General features: G+C 46.3%; 1 protein-coding gene across 10 annotated transcripts in view; it reads left to right on the top strand.

The window, feature by feature from the left end:
- LOC121279591 overlaps positions 1-17,443 on the top strand; it is a 74,879-nt gene that overhangs the window by 37,903 nt on the left and 19,533 nt on the right. For all 10 annotated transcript variants that reach the window (XM_041190730.1, XM_041190729.1, XM_041190726.1 and 7 more), the window contains 4 exons: positions 3,438-3,734; positions 4,467-4,985; positions 8,995-9,513; positions 17,182-17,271. In XM_041190730.1, the coding sequence (XP_041046664.1) occupies positions 3,438-3,734; positions 4,467-4,985; positions 8,995-9,513; positions 17,182-17,271 (1,425 nt within the window). The remainder of the gene's footprint in view (positions 1-3,437; positions 3,735-4,466; positions 4,986-8,994; positions 9,514-17,181; positions 17,272-17,443) is intronic.

Raw genomic sequence — 17,443 nt, 5'->3', positions numbered from 1 at the left:
GCGACCAGGCCCCACCCCCAAATCGCCGACGGGAAAATTCTGGCCCCTGTTTCTGTGATCTGATTCCTACTAAGCTGCCGATCACCCAATTTTCTCTTCTGGTCCCCATGTTAGCCTCTATTGTAAATGGTCTCTCTCAAGTGTTGTCCCTCTCTCCTCTAAATCTGCCATTATAACGCCTCTACTCAATAGACAACCCTTAAGCCCTCCATCCTTGCAAACTGTGCCCCATCTCCAACCTCCCTTCTCTTTCCAAGGTGCTTGAATGTGTTGCCACCCACCCAACTCTGCGCCCATCTTTCCAGGAACTCCAAGTTCGAATCCCTCCAATTAGGTTTCTGCCCCAGCAAATGTAGCCTTGAGGTTAGAGGGCAGGAATAAGTACAGCAGAGCTCACTGAAGTAATTCAGTTCCCATCTGAAAGTCACACACTCTGTCCTTAGTTGTATATTTTTATCATTGAGGTAGTGAACCTGAGGATTAGGAAGATATTTGAAAATTCAACAAAGGATGACATAGAAATTGATAAAAAAAGAGAAAATAGAGTGAGAGTAAACTAGCTAGAGACATAAAAAACAGATTAATAAAGCACCAATAAATAGATTAAAAAAAAAATTAGCAAGAATAAATGTGGGTTCCTTAGAGGCAGAGACAGGAGAAATTAGAATTGGGACTGATGATGGATCGATAGATTAAGAGAGATAGATTGATGGAAAAGTAGGTAACTGGTTTATTGAAAAATCATGTGCTGAATTGTAGTGACAATAGAAATAAAACAAGTAATCATAATACATAACTTAATTATCAGCATTCATTAAAATTCATTCATTAAAATACAAATGAAGTATGAAATAATATGCACAATTATGAACAATTAGCTCACAAATAATTACAATACATTGCAAAATACTGGTCTCCTTAATTTACAGAGTTAAAATAAAGGTGTACAAGGGCAGCAGACACATGGGAACACCGCCAGCTGCAAGTTCCCCTCCAAGCCACTCACCATCCTGACTTGGAAATATATCGCTGTTCCTTCACTGTCGCTGGGTCAAAATTCAGGTACTCCCTCCCTAACAACACTGTGGGTGTACCTAAATCACATGGACAGCAGTGGTCCAAGAAGGCAGCTCATCACCACCTTCTCAAGGGCAATTAGGGATGGGCAATAAATGCTGGCCTAGCCAGTGATACCCACATCCCATGAATGAATAAAAATAAAGTTACTTAAATCCTCAGTGATTTTCATTAAATCCTCAGTGATTTACATACTATTTATGAGTTTATGAGTCTGGGAGGAGTGTCCTCTACAGTCACCATCGCCGTGAAGCAGCTTGGGAAGAGTGTCCTCTGCAGTCACTGTTGCTGAGTGCAGAAAAACAAAGAGTGACATCATAGGAAAACCTTAGGTTCATTGGCTGGTAAGTAACTGTTAGTTTGAACTACCTATTCTAAGTTGATTTCAGAGTAAAGGTGACTACTGGGCCTAGGATCGGAGGCCTAACACTTCAGCTTCAACTCAGCAGAGAGTGTGAGTTCCAGTTGATTTTAAAAAGTGTATTTTGAATCACTATTCTAACTTGCTTTCAGAGTAAAGGTAAATAGCAGAAATATTTTACAGATTGATAAACTAAAGACCAGTTGGAAATTTAAAAACAAATTGAAAAACTAATTAAATAAAATAGAGTTGCAGGGTCAGGCAATGTAGCTGCATGATGTGGGAGCTGGTGGACTCCATTGTGGTCCTTAGTGACCACATCTGTAGCAAATGTTGGTTGCTCGAGGAACTCCGGCTCAGAGTTGATGAGCTGGAGTCTGAACTTCGGATACTGTGACACATCAGGGAGAGGGAGAGTTACCTGGACGCTGTGTTTCAGGAGACAGTCACACCCCTTAGATTAACTACCTTAAATTTGACCAGTGGTCAGGGACAGGAGGGTGTGACAATGAGTGCAGGAAGTAGCACTGCAGGAGCCTCAACCCTTGCCCTTATCCAACAGGTTGGAGATTCTCGCTCCCTGTGTGGACCAGAGCAGGGACTGTAGGGAGGAAGAGCAAACTGACCTTAGCACTGTGGCACAGGGAGCCATTCAAGTGGGTGGAGTAAAGAGAAATGTGGTTGCAATCGGGGATAGTATAGTTCGGGGAATAGATAATGTTCTCTGTAGCCAGGATCGAGAGTCCCGAAGGCTGTGTTGCCTACCTGGTGCCAGGGTTAAGGATATCTCATCTGGGCTGCAGAGGAACTTGGAGTGGGAGGGGAAAGATCCAGTTATCGTGGTCCACGTAGGTACCAACAATATAGGTAGAACGAGGAAAGAGGTTCTGCTGAGGGAATACGAGCAGCTAGGGGCGAAATTAAAAAGCAGAACCAAAAAGGTAATAATCTCTGGATTACTACCTGAGCCATGAGTTAATTGACACAGGGTCAATAAGATTAAAGAAGTAAATACGTGGTTCAAAGATTGGTGTGGGAGAAATGGGTTTGAATTCATGGGACATTGGCACCAGTACTGGGGAAAGGTAGAGCTATTCCGTTTGGACAAGCCCCACTTGAATCATGCTGAGATCAGTGTCCTGGCGAATTGCATGACAAGGGTTGTAGATATGGCTTTAAACTAATAGTGGGGGAGAGGGTTCAGTTGCATGGAAATATTAAAAAATCAAAGTTTAAGGAGAGGGTAAGAGTGCAGGTTAGTGATGAGGCTGATTGTTACCAAAAAGTGAAAGGAAGGGACAGCATGTGTGAGTGTCATATTGGACCAAAGAATCATATAAGAGTAAGGAAAATTGACAATATGACAAACTTAAAGGCTTTGTATCTGAATGCGCGTAGCATTCAGAATAAAACTAATGAGTTAACAGTGCAAATAGAGATAGGCTCGAGGGGCTGACTTGCCTACTCCTGCTCTCAGTTCTTATGTTCTTATGTTCCCTAGCTACATGTACTATTTATGATATTTCCTTTGTCTCAGGAATCAAGAACAAGGGGGTGGCCGTCCCTGAATAGGGGGTTGGCCATTTGGGGCTCAGGTGAAGAGCAATTGTTTCAGTCAAAGGGTTGTGAATCTTTAGAATTGTCTACCCAAGTGGGCCGGGGATGTTCAGTCATTGAGTATATTCAAGACAGGCATCAACAGAGTTTTGGATACAAAGGGAATGAAGGGATCATGTTGGAAGGTATTAGCTGTGTTGGAAGAAAAACCATGATATTATTGAGTGGTGAAGCAGGCTTGAGGGACTGAACGTGACACCTCTGCTCCTAGTTCTTATATTCTTATTGCAAACTCCTGTGGTTCTTGTTTATAGTAGCCCACCCACCAGCTTTAGCTCTACACTGGGATTGATAAGCCAGAACATTTATATCAATATATTTAGAAGAGTCTGTACTGAAAGTCTGTTCTGGATTTTCTCTGTCTCATTTTTTTATTTATCAGGATTTGCTATTGATGATATGCTCCCAATCATAAAAAAGCGGTTACAATTCCAGAATATTGATTATCTGTGCATTGATATGAGAACTGCACCACAGACAACGCTAAGTGATCTGAGGGGAGAATTTGTGAAGCACCGTCACAGAAAATTACATGAACTCGAAAGGAAAGTGTTAAAAGAAAAGACACTAAGCAAAAGTGATTACAAGCTTATTAGTAAGTTAATTCATAACATTTTGAATAAATCTGACAAAGGGCATGGACAGGAACTCAGGAAGGATGAAGTTAAAGCTCTACCAGGTAAGGGAAACACAAAAATGATAATTGAGATAAAGCAGCCAAACGTGAGCTAGACTGTGTTTATCTTGTGAGTTGCTCTGATAAGATGATTTAGTGTGTTAATGGTATGGTAATTATATTGTTGGGATGAACAGAAGAAGGGTATTGTTTAATTAAGTACCTTGAGCACTTATAATGAGAGACTCATCTGGTGGGGAGGGGTTGGAGAGGGAGGGGGACCTCCGCGTAAGCCTGCCCCTGGACAATGGGGTCCACCAGCTCCCACATCATGCAGACTGGAGGGGCGACACATCGGCTGCTGATTTCTTTGGCCATTTCTATCCATAGTTCTCCCGTCCTTTGGAGGACTCACTGCAGCCCTTCAGACCCTGAAGCTGGACCTCCAGGTAGGGGTGAGACCCTGGGGAGCAGCCTTCCCCGGTCTCATCTCCATTCCTATGCTTGTTGCAGCCTCAACAATCCAAATGGTGGTGAGCGCTTGCAGAACGGGTGCATCAGTGGTTGGTTGGGAAATGTGGTGATAATACCGTGGCTCAGGGACCGACCCTCGGCTGACTCGCTAATCAGCAAAATGAGTCCCTGACCTGTGAATTGTCCTGCCCTTCCAGTAGGACATAGCCCAGGAAATTCTGCTCATGGTGCTGGATTTGAAATTACCATACCTCAACAAACTTAACAGTTTCATATCAATTAATGTTAACAAAATGTTTCCCTTTGCTTTCAACAAACCAGGAAACAAAGTCAAGAAAGTAATTGAAAAAGAAAAGTGTCAGGAGAAGCAGCGTGGGAAAAATGAGAAATCAAAGACTCGGAAAAGAGAGAAAGTATCCAAAGACTTAACGGCTTCAGGAAAGAGAGTAAAAGTAATGGAAGGATTAGAGAGCCCTGGGATAAAGGTGGAGAGAATCCAGGAACTTGAGACCCCAGGGAAGAAAATGATGCAAGTCCTGGATTTCAAGCTGGCCACAATGGAAATGAAGAAGGTTCAGGAATTAGGGTTTCCAGGGATTGAAACACACAAGCTAGAGCCTTCTGTTGAGAAGATGCACACATCAGATCCTCATGCACAGAAGTTGGAGACAAGTTTAAATTATGAGCCTTCTTTGAAACCAAAGAACATCAGCGAAGATACTAAACAATTCATGGAGAAGGCATCCCAGAAAATATCTTCACCAACGATGAGGAAGAAAGAGGCAAGACAGCTAAAACCCAAGAAAGAAAGCAAGCAAACAAAAGACAGGAACCGAAAAGGTAAGTCTTATTTTGCATTTGAAAGACTATTTTCATGGGGCAGAATTTTCTGTTTGACTTGCTGGGGGCGGGAACCGCATATCGGTGTGTAAAATGATGCACGGCGATATTTCGCTGGGCGGGCATGCGATAAAGTTCGACGTGTGCCCGCCATTAATTAACGGGCTCGTTAAGGTCCTTAAATCAGGAATCGATGCCAATTTTCAGGCGCCCGTGCGATCTTCGGCTTGGCGCACAGGCGCAATGGGCAGGCGGGTAAGAGACTTTTTGATAAAGCTCATCCGCGGGCGGGATAAGAGGGCTGAGTGGGGTTGTCAATCTGGCCTGTGAGTATTTATTGCAGAAAGTTTTTTAAACCTGCCTGCGTGATCTGTAGCAGTTCAGAATGAATTCCAGCAGCTTTCTGTGTACTTTGAACCTTCAGGTCAACACTCTGCAGTCAGGAATCTTTATCGGGCCTGCAGCTTTCCGGAGGCCTCCCTTTAGCCTGGGTATGGGTTCTGACATGTCCACTGGAGGCATCTCCTCTGAGGAGGAAGGGAGACGCCTACATCCTCAGACACTCGCAGGTGCCGGGGCTCTTCAGTGCTCCAGCCTGGCTGGATGGATGGCTGTTGGGTGACAAGGGCTATCCCCTGTGAAGATGGCTCATGACACCTCTCCACCATCTAAGAACAGAAGCTGAGCAGTGGTACAATAGGAGCCACGCCTCCACAAGGGCTGTGGTGGAGAGAGCCATCGGTCTTCTCAAGATGCCATTCTGATGCCTGGACCAGTCAGGGGGCGCACTCCAGTACCCCATAGACCGTGTCTCGGTGATAGTGGTAGCATGCTGTGCTCTGCACAACCTTGAACTGGAAAAGGGGGATGCAGTGGACGATGAAGATGTTGATGCAGTGGATGCGGCTGCTCACGATGAAGTTGAGGGGGCACAGGGAAATGATGAGGGGCTAAATGTTGACCCGCTACACCAAGGAGGCAGGGACACCCAGGAGACTTTAATCCAATGAGCCTTCAGCTAGCTCCACACAAATGGATCTGGAGGAACAGCCTTGCCTGGCGCTTCCATAGTCGGCACTTAAGTGCTACATCTGCCACTTCATCTACTGCAACTAAGGGCCGTCATCCCCTCTCATTTATTGATTTTTGTTTTACTAAAAGTGTATAAAGAGAGACTGCTGGGACACTGGTGTGGTGGATAGAATGTGGTGCTCATTGTATAAATAAACCTATTATCAAGGAAAGGATTGGTGTCTATGACCCATTTAAATAATGTCCAGGTCACAGTGCTGTTGCAGGTGCTGCAATCCTCCTGGGGATAGGAACTTTCTGCAAATATCTCAAAGCAAAGTGATGGCTAAGATGGTGGTGATACTTGTGTCAGCTCTGCTAACAAGGATAAAATAAAGATTTGTATTTATATAGCGAGGGTAAATGTGGAACTGGATCCAAAAGATGGAACATCCAACTGTGTAGCACTCCTGCAGTACTGCACTGGAGGGTCAGCCTTGATTGTTACGCTTAAGTCCTTAAGTGGGACTTGAAGCCAGTGCCTCATGATTAGGAGGAGAAAGTACTACCAACTCAGCCGCGGTTAACATTACACAGGAACATAGAAAATAGGAACAGGAGTAGGCCATTCGGCCCCTCGAGCCAGCTCCACCATGATCATGGCTGATCCTCTGCATCACCGCCATCCTCCCACATTCTCCTGATATCCCTTGGTACCTTTAGTGTCTACAAATCTATCTATTTCCTTCTTAAATATATTCAGTGACTTGGCCTCCACAGCCTCTGTGGTAGAGAATTCCACAGGTTTACCACCCTCTGAGCGAAGAAATTTCTCCTCATCTAAGTCCTAAATGGCCTAACCTGTATCCTAAGACAGTGACCCCTTGTTCTAGACCCCCCCAGCCAGAGGAAATATCATCCCTGCATCCAGTCTGTTCATCCCTGTCAGAATTTTAAATGCTTCAATGAGATCCCCTCTCATTCTTCTAAACTCCAGTGAATACAGGCCTAGTCGACTCAATCTTTCCACCTATGACAATCTTACCTTCTCAGTACATCCTCTCCTAGGTAAGGAGACCAAAACTGCACACAATACTCCAGGTGTGGTCTCACTAAGGCCCTGTGCAGCTGCAGTAAGACTTCCTTGCCCCTGTACTCAAGTCCTCTCACAATGAAGGCCAACATACCATTTGCCTTCCTAACTGCTTGCTGCACCTGCATACTTGTTTTCAGTGGCTGTTGTACAAGGACACCCAGGTCCCTTTGTACATCAACATTTCCCAATCTATCACCATTTCTATAATGCTCTGCCATTCTGCTTTTCCTATTGAAGTGGATAGTTTCACACTTATCCACGTTATACTGCATCTGCCATGTATTTGTCCACTCACTCAACCTGTCTACATCACCTTGAAGCCTATTTACATCCTCCTCACCACTCACATTCCCACCTCTGTTCCATCACATTAATTCTGGCATTGAGTCATAGAATAGTATAGCACAAAAGGAGGCCATTCGACCCTTTGATTTTCTGCTGGCTCACTGGAAGAGTGATCCAATTAGTCCACTCCTTCCACCGCAGAAGGAAAAAACAGTAAAAACTGGGAAATAAGAGCACTGGTCTGAAATGTTTTTTCCTTCTGGGTCTTTCCCCACACCTCTGCAATTTCTCTCCTTCAAGTAATAATTCAATTCTCTTTTGAAGGTTAATATTGAATCTGTTTTCATCACCTTAACAAACAGCACATTCCAAATCCAAACCACTTGTTGAAAAGAGTTTTCCTCATGTCACCCCTGGTCCTTTTGCCACTCACCTTAACTCTGTGCCATTGAACCTTCAGTCATTGGAACAGTTTCTCTCTATTTAGTTTATCTAATGATTTTGATTTTTATCAAATCTAGCCACTTGGTAGTACAGAACTTGAGACTTGTTTAAAAAAAGGACATGCTGTCGATTCTTTTCATCTTGCGTTCAACGGGACAGATGCAAGAATGGCAAATTTCAAAGGGAACAACAATTTAAACTGCAGGAGTAAAAGGTGCTGCTTGGTTGGCAAGTGGAGTCGGATTGGTCAATGTGTTGCCATGAAGAATGCAACAGGGACAGATATCCCCGAGCTTTTGTTTAAATTCAGAAAAGGCAAATTGACTCTGGTCAAGACGTTGTCATGGAGAATCCACCAGAGAAGTGTTGTCCCCCATGCTTTTGTTTAAAAGAAAAAGGTGCGATGTCTGGACATGAGGACAGGGCCCAGCAGAGAGTTGTGAATGTTTGGAATGGCTTGTGTGGAGGGGAGAGAATGGCAAGATTTGGGACTGTAGGGCATGGGTGTGAGAGGAGAACAGGCTGAGGGTGAGAGTTGGTTGCTCAGATGGGGATGTGAGGTGCCTGGAGAGAGAGGAATGAGTGAAGCTGCAAGGTTGGGTTGATCTGAGGAGTGCAGGACAGGAGAATGCCGGGCGTCAAAGTCTGGGGCTTGGCACATGAATGGGTCATGCCAGTCACCTTTTATGATCCTCTTGGTGCACCCATCTCCAGACTGGAGGGGCGACACATCAGCTGCTGATCTCTTTGGCCATTTCTATCCATATTTCTCCCATCCTTTGGAGGACTCACCGCAGCCCGTCAGACCCTGAAGCTGGACCTCCAGGTAGGGGTGAGACCCTGGGGAGCAGCCTTCCCCGGTCTCATCTCCATTCCTATGCTTGTTGCAGCCTCAACAATCCAAATGGTGGTGAGCGCTTGCAGAACGGGTGCATCAGTGGTTGGGTGGGAAATGTGGTGATAATACTGTGGCTCAGGGACAGAGCCTCGGCTAACTCGTTAATCAGTAAAATGAGTCCCTGACCTGTGAATTGTCCTGCCCTTCCAGTAGGGACATAGCCCAGGAAATTCTGCTCATGGTGCTGGATTTGAAATTACCATACCTCAACAAACTTAACAGTTTCATATCAATTAATGTTAACAAAATGTTTCCCTTTGCTTTCAACAAACCAGGAAACAAAGTCAAGAAAGTAATTGAAAAAGAAAAGTGTCAGGAGAAGCAGCGTGGGAAAAGTGAGAAATCAAAGACTCAGAAGAGAGAGAAAGTATCCAAAGACTTAACGGCTTCAGGAAAGAGAGTAAAAGTAATGGAAGGACTAGAGAGCCCTGGGATAAAGGTGGAGAGAATCCAGGAACTTGAGACCCCAGGGAAGAAAATGATGAAAATCCTGGATTTCAAGCCGGTCACAATGGAAATGAAGAAGGTTCAGGAATTAGGGTTTCCAGGGATTGTAACACACAAGCTAGAGCCTTCTGTTGAGAAGATGCACACGTCAGATCCTCATGCACAGAAGTTGGAGACAAGTTTTAATTATGAGCCTCCTTTGAAACCAAAGAACATCAGCGAAGATACTAAACAATTCATGGAGAAGGCATCCCAGAAAATATCTTCACCAACGATGAGGAAGAAAGAGGCAAGACAGCTAAAACCCAAGAAAGAAAGCAAGCAAACAAAAGACAGGAACCAAAAAGGTAAGTCTTATTTTGCATTTGAAAGACTATTTTCATGGGGCAGAATTTTCTGTTTGACTTGCTGGGGGTGGGACCCACATATCGGCATGTAAAATTACTTTAATCCAGTGAGCCTTCAGCTAGCTCCACACACATGGATCTGGAGGACCAGACTTGCCTGGCGCTTCCATAGTCGGCACTGAAGTGCTAAATCTGCCACTTCATCTGCTTCAACTAAGGGCTTTGGACATAAACTTTAATGTCCACTCAAGCACTCATGACATGTATGTAAAACATACAAATGCAGAATAAAGGCGCCACCCTCAGCCATGGTAACACATCTGGTTTTAATTTTCGCTATCATAAGGTCACAAACAATGAAAGCAAAACTTTTATCAACCATAAACAAATAATAACTCCCTAATCTAGGGCCAACAGAAAGGCACCAGTGAGAAACCCGTGGTGTGCCTAAGGTGCCTTATGCTTACGTTTTTGGGTGCTACCTCTTGGTGCTGCCCCATCGCTTGGAGTGGCTTCTGAGACAGCCTGCTGACTCTGCTGTCCTGTTGGCCTTGATGACCTTGGTGGTCGTCCTCTGGCCCGTGGAGCCTGTGCTGGCCCTGCCTGGGAGGGAGCTGCCAGTTCCACAGCTGGCATCTCCCTAGTCGTCGCAGCCTCACCCGATGAAGCGGTCACTGGGAGAGGGGCAGAGCAGCTATTTCCCTCATCCGGAATGCCCTGAGAGGTGCCCGCAGATATGACAGGCAGCTGCTCCGCTGACGTGAGGTCACCCCGGACCTCCCTGCTCACCCGCGACGGATGGGCAACGAGCTGGGAAACTTGAAGCCCACACCATCTCCCCCATTGGCAATGACCAGCTGTGGCCACTGGCACTGTGAGGGCTTGCAGGTCTGAGCGTAACCCCAGGAGAAGCTGCTTGTTCTCCTGGAAGCCCCTTTCCAGGAGAGTCGCCACACTCTCAATGGAGGAAGCATGAGGCTCTTACATGAGGCTCATTGCATCAGTGTGCAGTTGTGAATTGCGCTTCATAGGAGGGATGTGATTGGAGTGGAGAGAGTGCAGAGGTCATTGACCAGGATGCTGGCTGGCCTGGAGAGTTGGACTTATGAGGAGACGTAGCATAGACTGGGGTTATTTCCCCTGGAGCAGAGGAGGTTGAGGGGGGACATTATTGAGCTGTATAACATTATGAGAGGCATAGATAGGGTCGACAGAAAGGAACGTTTCCTCTTGGTGGAGGGTTGACTAACTTGGTGGCATTGATTTAAGGGAAGGGGCATGAGGCTGACAGGTGAGGTGATGAGGAACTCTTGCAGACAGTAATGTGGGACGCACTGGCTGAAAGGGTGGTGGATGCAAAAACCTTCCTAACATGTAATAAGCATTTGGATGTGTAGTTGAGATGCCATGGCATACAAGGCCATGGGGATAGTGGTTGGAAATGGGATAAGGCAACTTTGGAAGGTGGTTGACATGGGCATCTTTGAAGAGCCGAGGGACCTTTGTCAATGACCCACTCTCTAACTCTATCAGTCTGTGAATGAGCAATGTTGCAACAATAACGATTCAAACAATCATCTATGGATGGTGGGAAGACAGAGTGGATGTCTCTGTGGACCTCAAATACCTGGCCGCCTCCAGTCTGCAAATGTTCACAGACGTTGTGAGCATTTTTCCCCTGAAAAACAGAGACCATTCATTGCGACTAATTGCACATGGACTCTGCACGTGCACACTGCATCCCAACCACAGTGGCCCATCTCAGGCCTCCAGTGCCTCCTGTCCACGCTACTGCTGATCAGTCACACAAAGATAGTATGCCTGCACCCAACCCCCTCCCAACGGCCACCTTGGACACGTTCTGCGTCCATCACTTTTAATTAAAGTTAATTAATAAATTAATTATCTAAGTCGAGATGGCTGGGCAGGTGATGTGCTGTAGTTGTATGATGTGGGAGCTGGCAGATCCCATTGCGAGCCGCAGTGACCACATCTGCAGTAAGTGTTGTTTGCTGGAGGAACTCCGGCTCAGAATTAATGAGCTGAAGTCTGAGCTGCTGATGCTGCGGCACATCCAACAGGGGGAGAGTTACCTGGACGCTTTGTATCAGGAGGAGGTCACACCTGGTAGATTAAGTACCTCAAATCCGGTCAGTGGTCAGGGTCAGCAGGGTGTGGCTGCAAGTGAGGCAGGTAGAGGGATCCTGTGTTCAGAAACAGAGGAGCCTCAGATCTTGACCTTGTCCAACAGGTATGAGGTACTTGCTCCCTGTGTGGATGAGGAACAGGGCTGTAGGGAGGATGAGCCAGCTGACCACAGCACCATGGCACAGGAGGCCATTCAAGAGGGGGGAGCAAAAAGACAAGCGGTAGTTGTAGGAGATTCTACAATTAGGGGAATTGATAGCATCCTTTGTAAGCAGGATCGAGAGTCCCGCATGGTATGTTGACTGCCCGGTGCCAGGGTGAGGGACATCCCTGATCGGCTTGAAACGATATTGGAGAGGGACGGGGAGGGTCCAGTTGTTGTGGTCCACGTCGGGACAAATAACATAGATAAGACTAGGAAAGAGGACCTGTTTAGGGATTATCAGCAACTAGGTTCTAAATTAAAGAACAGGTCCTCAAGGGTTATAATCTCCGGATTACTACCCGAGCCACGTGCAAATTGGCATAGGGACGCGAGAATAAGGGAAGTAAACATGTGGCTAAAGGAGTGGTGTGGGAAAGAGGGGTTCCATTTCGTGGGGCACTGGCATCAGTATTGGAACAGGAGGGATCTGTACCGTTGGGATGGTCTCCACCTGAACCCCGATCTGGGACCAATGTTCTAGTGAAAAGGGTAAATAGGGTGGTCAACAGGACTTTAAACTAGAAAGTGGGTTGGGAGGGAAGGGTAAAACTCCAAGAAGTATGACTAATGGGAAACAAAGCAGCAGGTTAGCATGTGGAGGGGGGGGGGGGTGAATTCAACTTCATGGAAAATTATGAAAAAACTGAAAAGAAAAGAGAGCCCAGGAGAGGCTATTAAAGTCCCCAGAACACAAAATAGGACAGAGTGTTTGGAAAGGGCTAGGAATCTAACTTCAAGCACATCAGATAAAGGGACGACAATGAGAAGGGGGATGGGAAATACAGGACTGAAGGTGTTGTATCTGAATGCACGCAGTATACGAAATAAGGTAAATGAGCTTGTGGGGCAGATTGAAATTGGCAGGTATGATGTGGTGGGCATCACGGAGACATGGCTGCAAGGGGATCAGGGCTGGGAGCTAAATATCCAAGGATATACATCCTATCGAAAAGATAGGCAGGTTGGCAGAGGGGGTGGGGTTGCTTTGTTAGTGAGAAATGAAATTAAATCGATAGCAAGAAACGATGTAGGGTCAGATGATATAGAATCTGTGTGGGTAGAGTTGAAGAATCGCAAATGTAAAAAAACCATAATGGGAGTTATGTACAGGCCTCCGAACAGTAGTCAGGATGTGGGGCACAAGATACACCAGGAGATAGAAAAGGGGTGTAAGAAAGGCAAGATTACAGTGATCATGGGGGATTTCAATATGCAGATAGACTGGGAAAATCAGGTTGGTAGTGGATCCCAAGAAAAGGAATTTGTGGAATGTCTACGAGATGGCTTTTTGGAACAGCTTGTGGTGGAGCCCACTAGGGAACAGGTAATTCTAGATTTAGTGATGTGTAATGAGGCAGATTTGATAAGGGAGCTTAAGGTGAAGGAACCCTTAGTAGGAAGTAACCATAATATGATAGAATTTACCCTGCAATTTGAGAGGAAAAAGCTGGAATCAGATGTAACGGTATTACAGTTGAATAAAGGCAACTACAGAGGCATGAGAGAGGAGCTGGCCAGAATTGACTGGGAGATGAGCCTAGCAGGAAAGACAATGGAACAGCAACGGCAGGAGTTTCTGGGAGTAAGTTGGGAGAGACAGCAAAAATTCATCCCTAGGAAGAAGAAGCATACTAAAGGGAGGACGAGGCAACCATGGCTGACAAGGGAAGTCAGGGACAGCATAAAAGCTAAAGAGAAAGCATACAATGTGGCGAAGAGCAGTGGGAAACCAGGGGATTGGGAAGCCTACAAAGACCAACAGAGGACAACTAAAAAAGAAATAAGGAGGGAGAAGATTAAATATGAGGGTAAACTAGCCAGCAATATAAAAGAAGATTGCAAGAGTTTTTTCAGATATATAAAGGGTAAGAGAGAGGCAAAAGTGGACATTGGGCCGCTGGAAAATGACGCTGGAGAAGTAGTAGTGGGGAACAAAGAAATGGCGGAGGAACTGAATAGGTACTTTGCGTCAGTCTTCACGTTGGAAGACAAGAGTAACATCCCCAAAGTTCAAGAGAGTCGGGGGGCAGAGGTGAGTATGGTGGCCATTACCAAGGAGAAGGTGCTAGGAAAACTGAAAGGTCTGAAGGTGGATAAATCACCTGAATTACACCCCAGAGTTCTGAAGGAGATAGCTGAAGAGATAGTGGAGGCATTAGTGGTGATCTTTCAGGAATCACTGGTGTCAGGGAGGGTCCCAGAGGACTGGAAAATCACAAATGTAACCCCCCTGTTTAAGAAGGGAGTGAGGCAAAAGACGGGAAGTTACAGGCCGATTAGTTGGTAAGATTTTAGAGTCCATTATTAAGGATGAGATTTCAGAATACTTGGAAGTGCATGGTAAAATAGGGCAGTCAGCATGGTTTCATCAAGGGGAGGTCATGCCTGTTAGAGTTCTTTGAGGAGGTAACGAGCAGGTTAGACAAAGGAGAGCCAATGGATGTTATCTACTTGGAATGCCAGAAGGCCTTTGACAAGGTGCCGCACAGGAGGCTGCTCAGTAAGATAAGAGCCCATGGTGTTAGAGGCAAGGTACTAGCATGGATAGAAGATTGGCTGTCTGGCAGGAGGCAGAGAGTGGGGATAAGGGGGTCCTTCTCAGGATGGCGGCCGGTGACTAGGGGAGTTCCACAGGGATCAGTGTTGGGACCACAACTTTTCACTTTATACATTAATGATCTAGATGAAGGAACTGAGGGCATCCTGGCTAAGTTTGCAGATGATACAAAGATAGGTGGAGGGACAGGTAGTATTGAGGAGGCGGGGAGGATTTGGACAGGTTAGGAGAATGGGCAAATAAGTAGCAGATGGAAGTGTGAGGTCATGCACTTTGGTAGGAAGAATAGAGGCATAGACTGTTTTCTAAATGGGGAGAGAATTCAGAAATCTGGAGTGCAAAGGGACTTGGGAGTCCTAGTCCAGGATTCTCTTAAGGTTAACTTGCAGGTTGAGTGGGTAGTTAGGAAGGCAAATGCAATGTTGGCATTTATTTCGAGAAGACTAGAATATAAAAGCAGGGATGTGCTGCTTTTATAAGGCTCTGGTCAGACCACATTTAGAATACTGTGAGCAATTTTGGGCCCCGTATCTCAGGAAGGATGTTCTGGTCCTGGAGAGGTTCCAGAGGATGTTCACGAGAACGATCCCAGGAATGAAAGGCTTAACATATGAGAAACGTTTGAGGACTCTGAGTCTATACTCGATAGAGTTTAGAAGGATGAGGGGGGGATCTGATTGAAACTTACAGAATACTGAAAGGCCTGGATAGAGTGGATGTGTGGAAGATGTTTCCATTAGTAGGAGACACTAGGACCCGAGGGCACAGCCTCAGAGTAAAGGGAAGATCTTTTAGAACAGCGGTGAGGAGAAACTTCTTTAGCCAGAGAGTGGTGAATCTATGGAATTCATTGCCACAGAAGGCTGTGGAGGCCAGGTCATTGAGTGTATTTAAGACCGAGATAGATAGGTTCTTGATTGGTAAGGGGATCAAAGGTTACGGGGGAAGGCAGGAGAATGGGGCTGAGAAACTTATCAGCCATGATTGAATGGCGGAGCAGACTCGATAGGCCGAATGGCCTAATTTCTGCTCTTATGTCTTATGGTCTTATGGTCCTATCACTTTAGGAAACACATGGTCTTAGCTCCCATGGTAAGGAGGTGCAACTAGAATGCCGCCCCAAGGCCAGCAGATGGCTTTTGGCCACGAGACCCTGAGACTCCCCTTCCACCATCTCATCACCTTGAATAGGACATACATTGGAGTTCTGAGTATGCACCTAGATGCATCTCCTGCAGGTTGCCCCCAGACTAGTGATGTGCGACCAAGACCAACACATGGTGTGGGGAGAACCCATCCCCTCATGAACCTGTCAGGCTGATGTAAGCATGGGCACTATCTGCTTGCCCACCCAGTGTATGAGAAATGCCCAACATGATTCAATGCAGTCACGACAGTAAGACTTGGTGGGGGGGAGCCTCAAAGGCTAAGCCTACCTGCTGCGTTAAATGCCCAATGCCAACATGGGACTCAGCCTTCCAGAGCGCAACAAATCGTTGAAGCGCTTATGGCATTGGATCCAAGTGCACCACACCATGTTGCAGGAGCTCACCACCTCCTCCCAGGCACATTTGGTCATGTGGGGGGAGCTTCCTCCTCCCATCCTGGGGAACCAACACCTCCCATCGTGCTGCCACCTCCTCAAGGAGGGCAGCAAGGCAATCATCAGAAAAGCGAGGGGCACATTGCTGGCCTACCCTGCAGCCTGCCCCGCTCCTCTGTGCTTCCCCCCAGAGTGTCTGGCCGAGCAGACCCCCTCCGGTTGGATCTCCAGGTGGCCATTGTGAGCAGCCTACAGGAGGTTGCCAGGCCTTCTTTTAAACAGGCCGCCGTGTCGCCATTGGACCCAGCGGCCTGTGCATGCCCACCGCAGCCCGCACACTCCCGCTATCCACGGGAGTCGGGAATGCTCTGGGCACGCCTTAATTGGCCTGCCCGCGCAAAATGGCGGCGCGGCCCCGATTGCGGGCGCCGATTGGGTTCACGCCCGCCCGTGTCCACTCCTGCTCTGCCTGCCCAGCCGCCAAAAGGAAAATTTTGGCCATGAAATTTTGGGTTGGCAGCTGATAATCAAGAAAAATCTCAGCAGCGTAAGTATCTTGCTCAAAATCAGAAAAAAAAAATCAGGAATGCAACATCATAGGAATTTGTCTCTTCACCTTGACCCCCAATATTCCAATTGTTTGTCGGACCACATCACAGCCTTGAGCTAGAATTGGACACAAAGTAAACCATATTCAATGGCCTTTACCATCACTAAATACTCCTCTACTCTATATCCTCCATCTCCTTACCCGGGGGGTGTTGACCAGAAACTGAACTGAACCACTCATATAAATACTGTGGCTACAAGATCAGGTCAGAGGTGGGAATTCTTTAGTGAGTAACTCACCTCCTGACTCCCCAAAACTTGTCCACCATCTATAAGGCACAAGTCAGAAATGCGATGGAATATTCACCTTCCTGAATGAGTGCAGCTCCAACAACACTCAAGAAGTTCAACACCATCCAAGCCAAAGCACGCCGCTTGATCAGCACCCCATCCACCACCTTAAACACTCACTCCCTCCACTGATGTACAGTGGCAGCAGCGTGTACCATTTACAAGATGCACCGCAGGAACTCACCAAGGCTCCTTCGACAACGCCTTCCAAACCCACGACCTTTATCACCTAGACAGACAAGGGCAGCAGATAATGCCTATTATCAATGTTACAAGAGACCGTCCAATATATAAATGTTTTTTTTCTTTTTACAGGGCAAATAGATTTTGGTCAAGAAGCCTCAACATCAAAAATGAAAGAACATATATACGTAAAAAAGAAAACAGACAGGAAACAACCTACTGGTAAATCCAGCTTGTGCATCACAACATTCTCTAGAAGCGATGGAGTATCCTGAAAAGAAGAAAAAGAACAGACATCAACCTTAATAGGAACATAGGATGTTGGTGCAGGAGTAGGCCATTCGGCCCTTTGAGCCTGCTCGCCATTCAATAAGATCATGGCTGATCTGGTTGT

Source organism: Carcharodon carcharias, chromosome 7 (assembly GCF_017639515.1).
Source record: "Carcharodon carcharias isolate sCarCar2 chromosome 7, sCarCar2.pri, whole genome shotgun sequence".
NCBI lineage: Eukaryota > Metazoa > Chordata > Chondrichthyes > Lamniformes > Lamnidae > Carcharodon > Carcharodon carcharias.
Note: the sequence above shows the minus strand (reverse complement) of the source record. Positions and strands in the feature narration are given on the sequence as shown.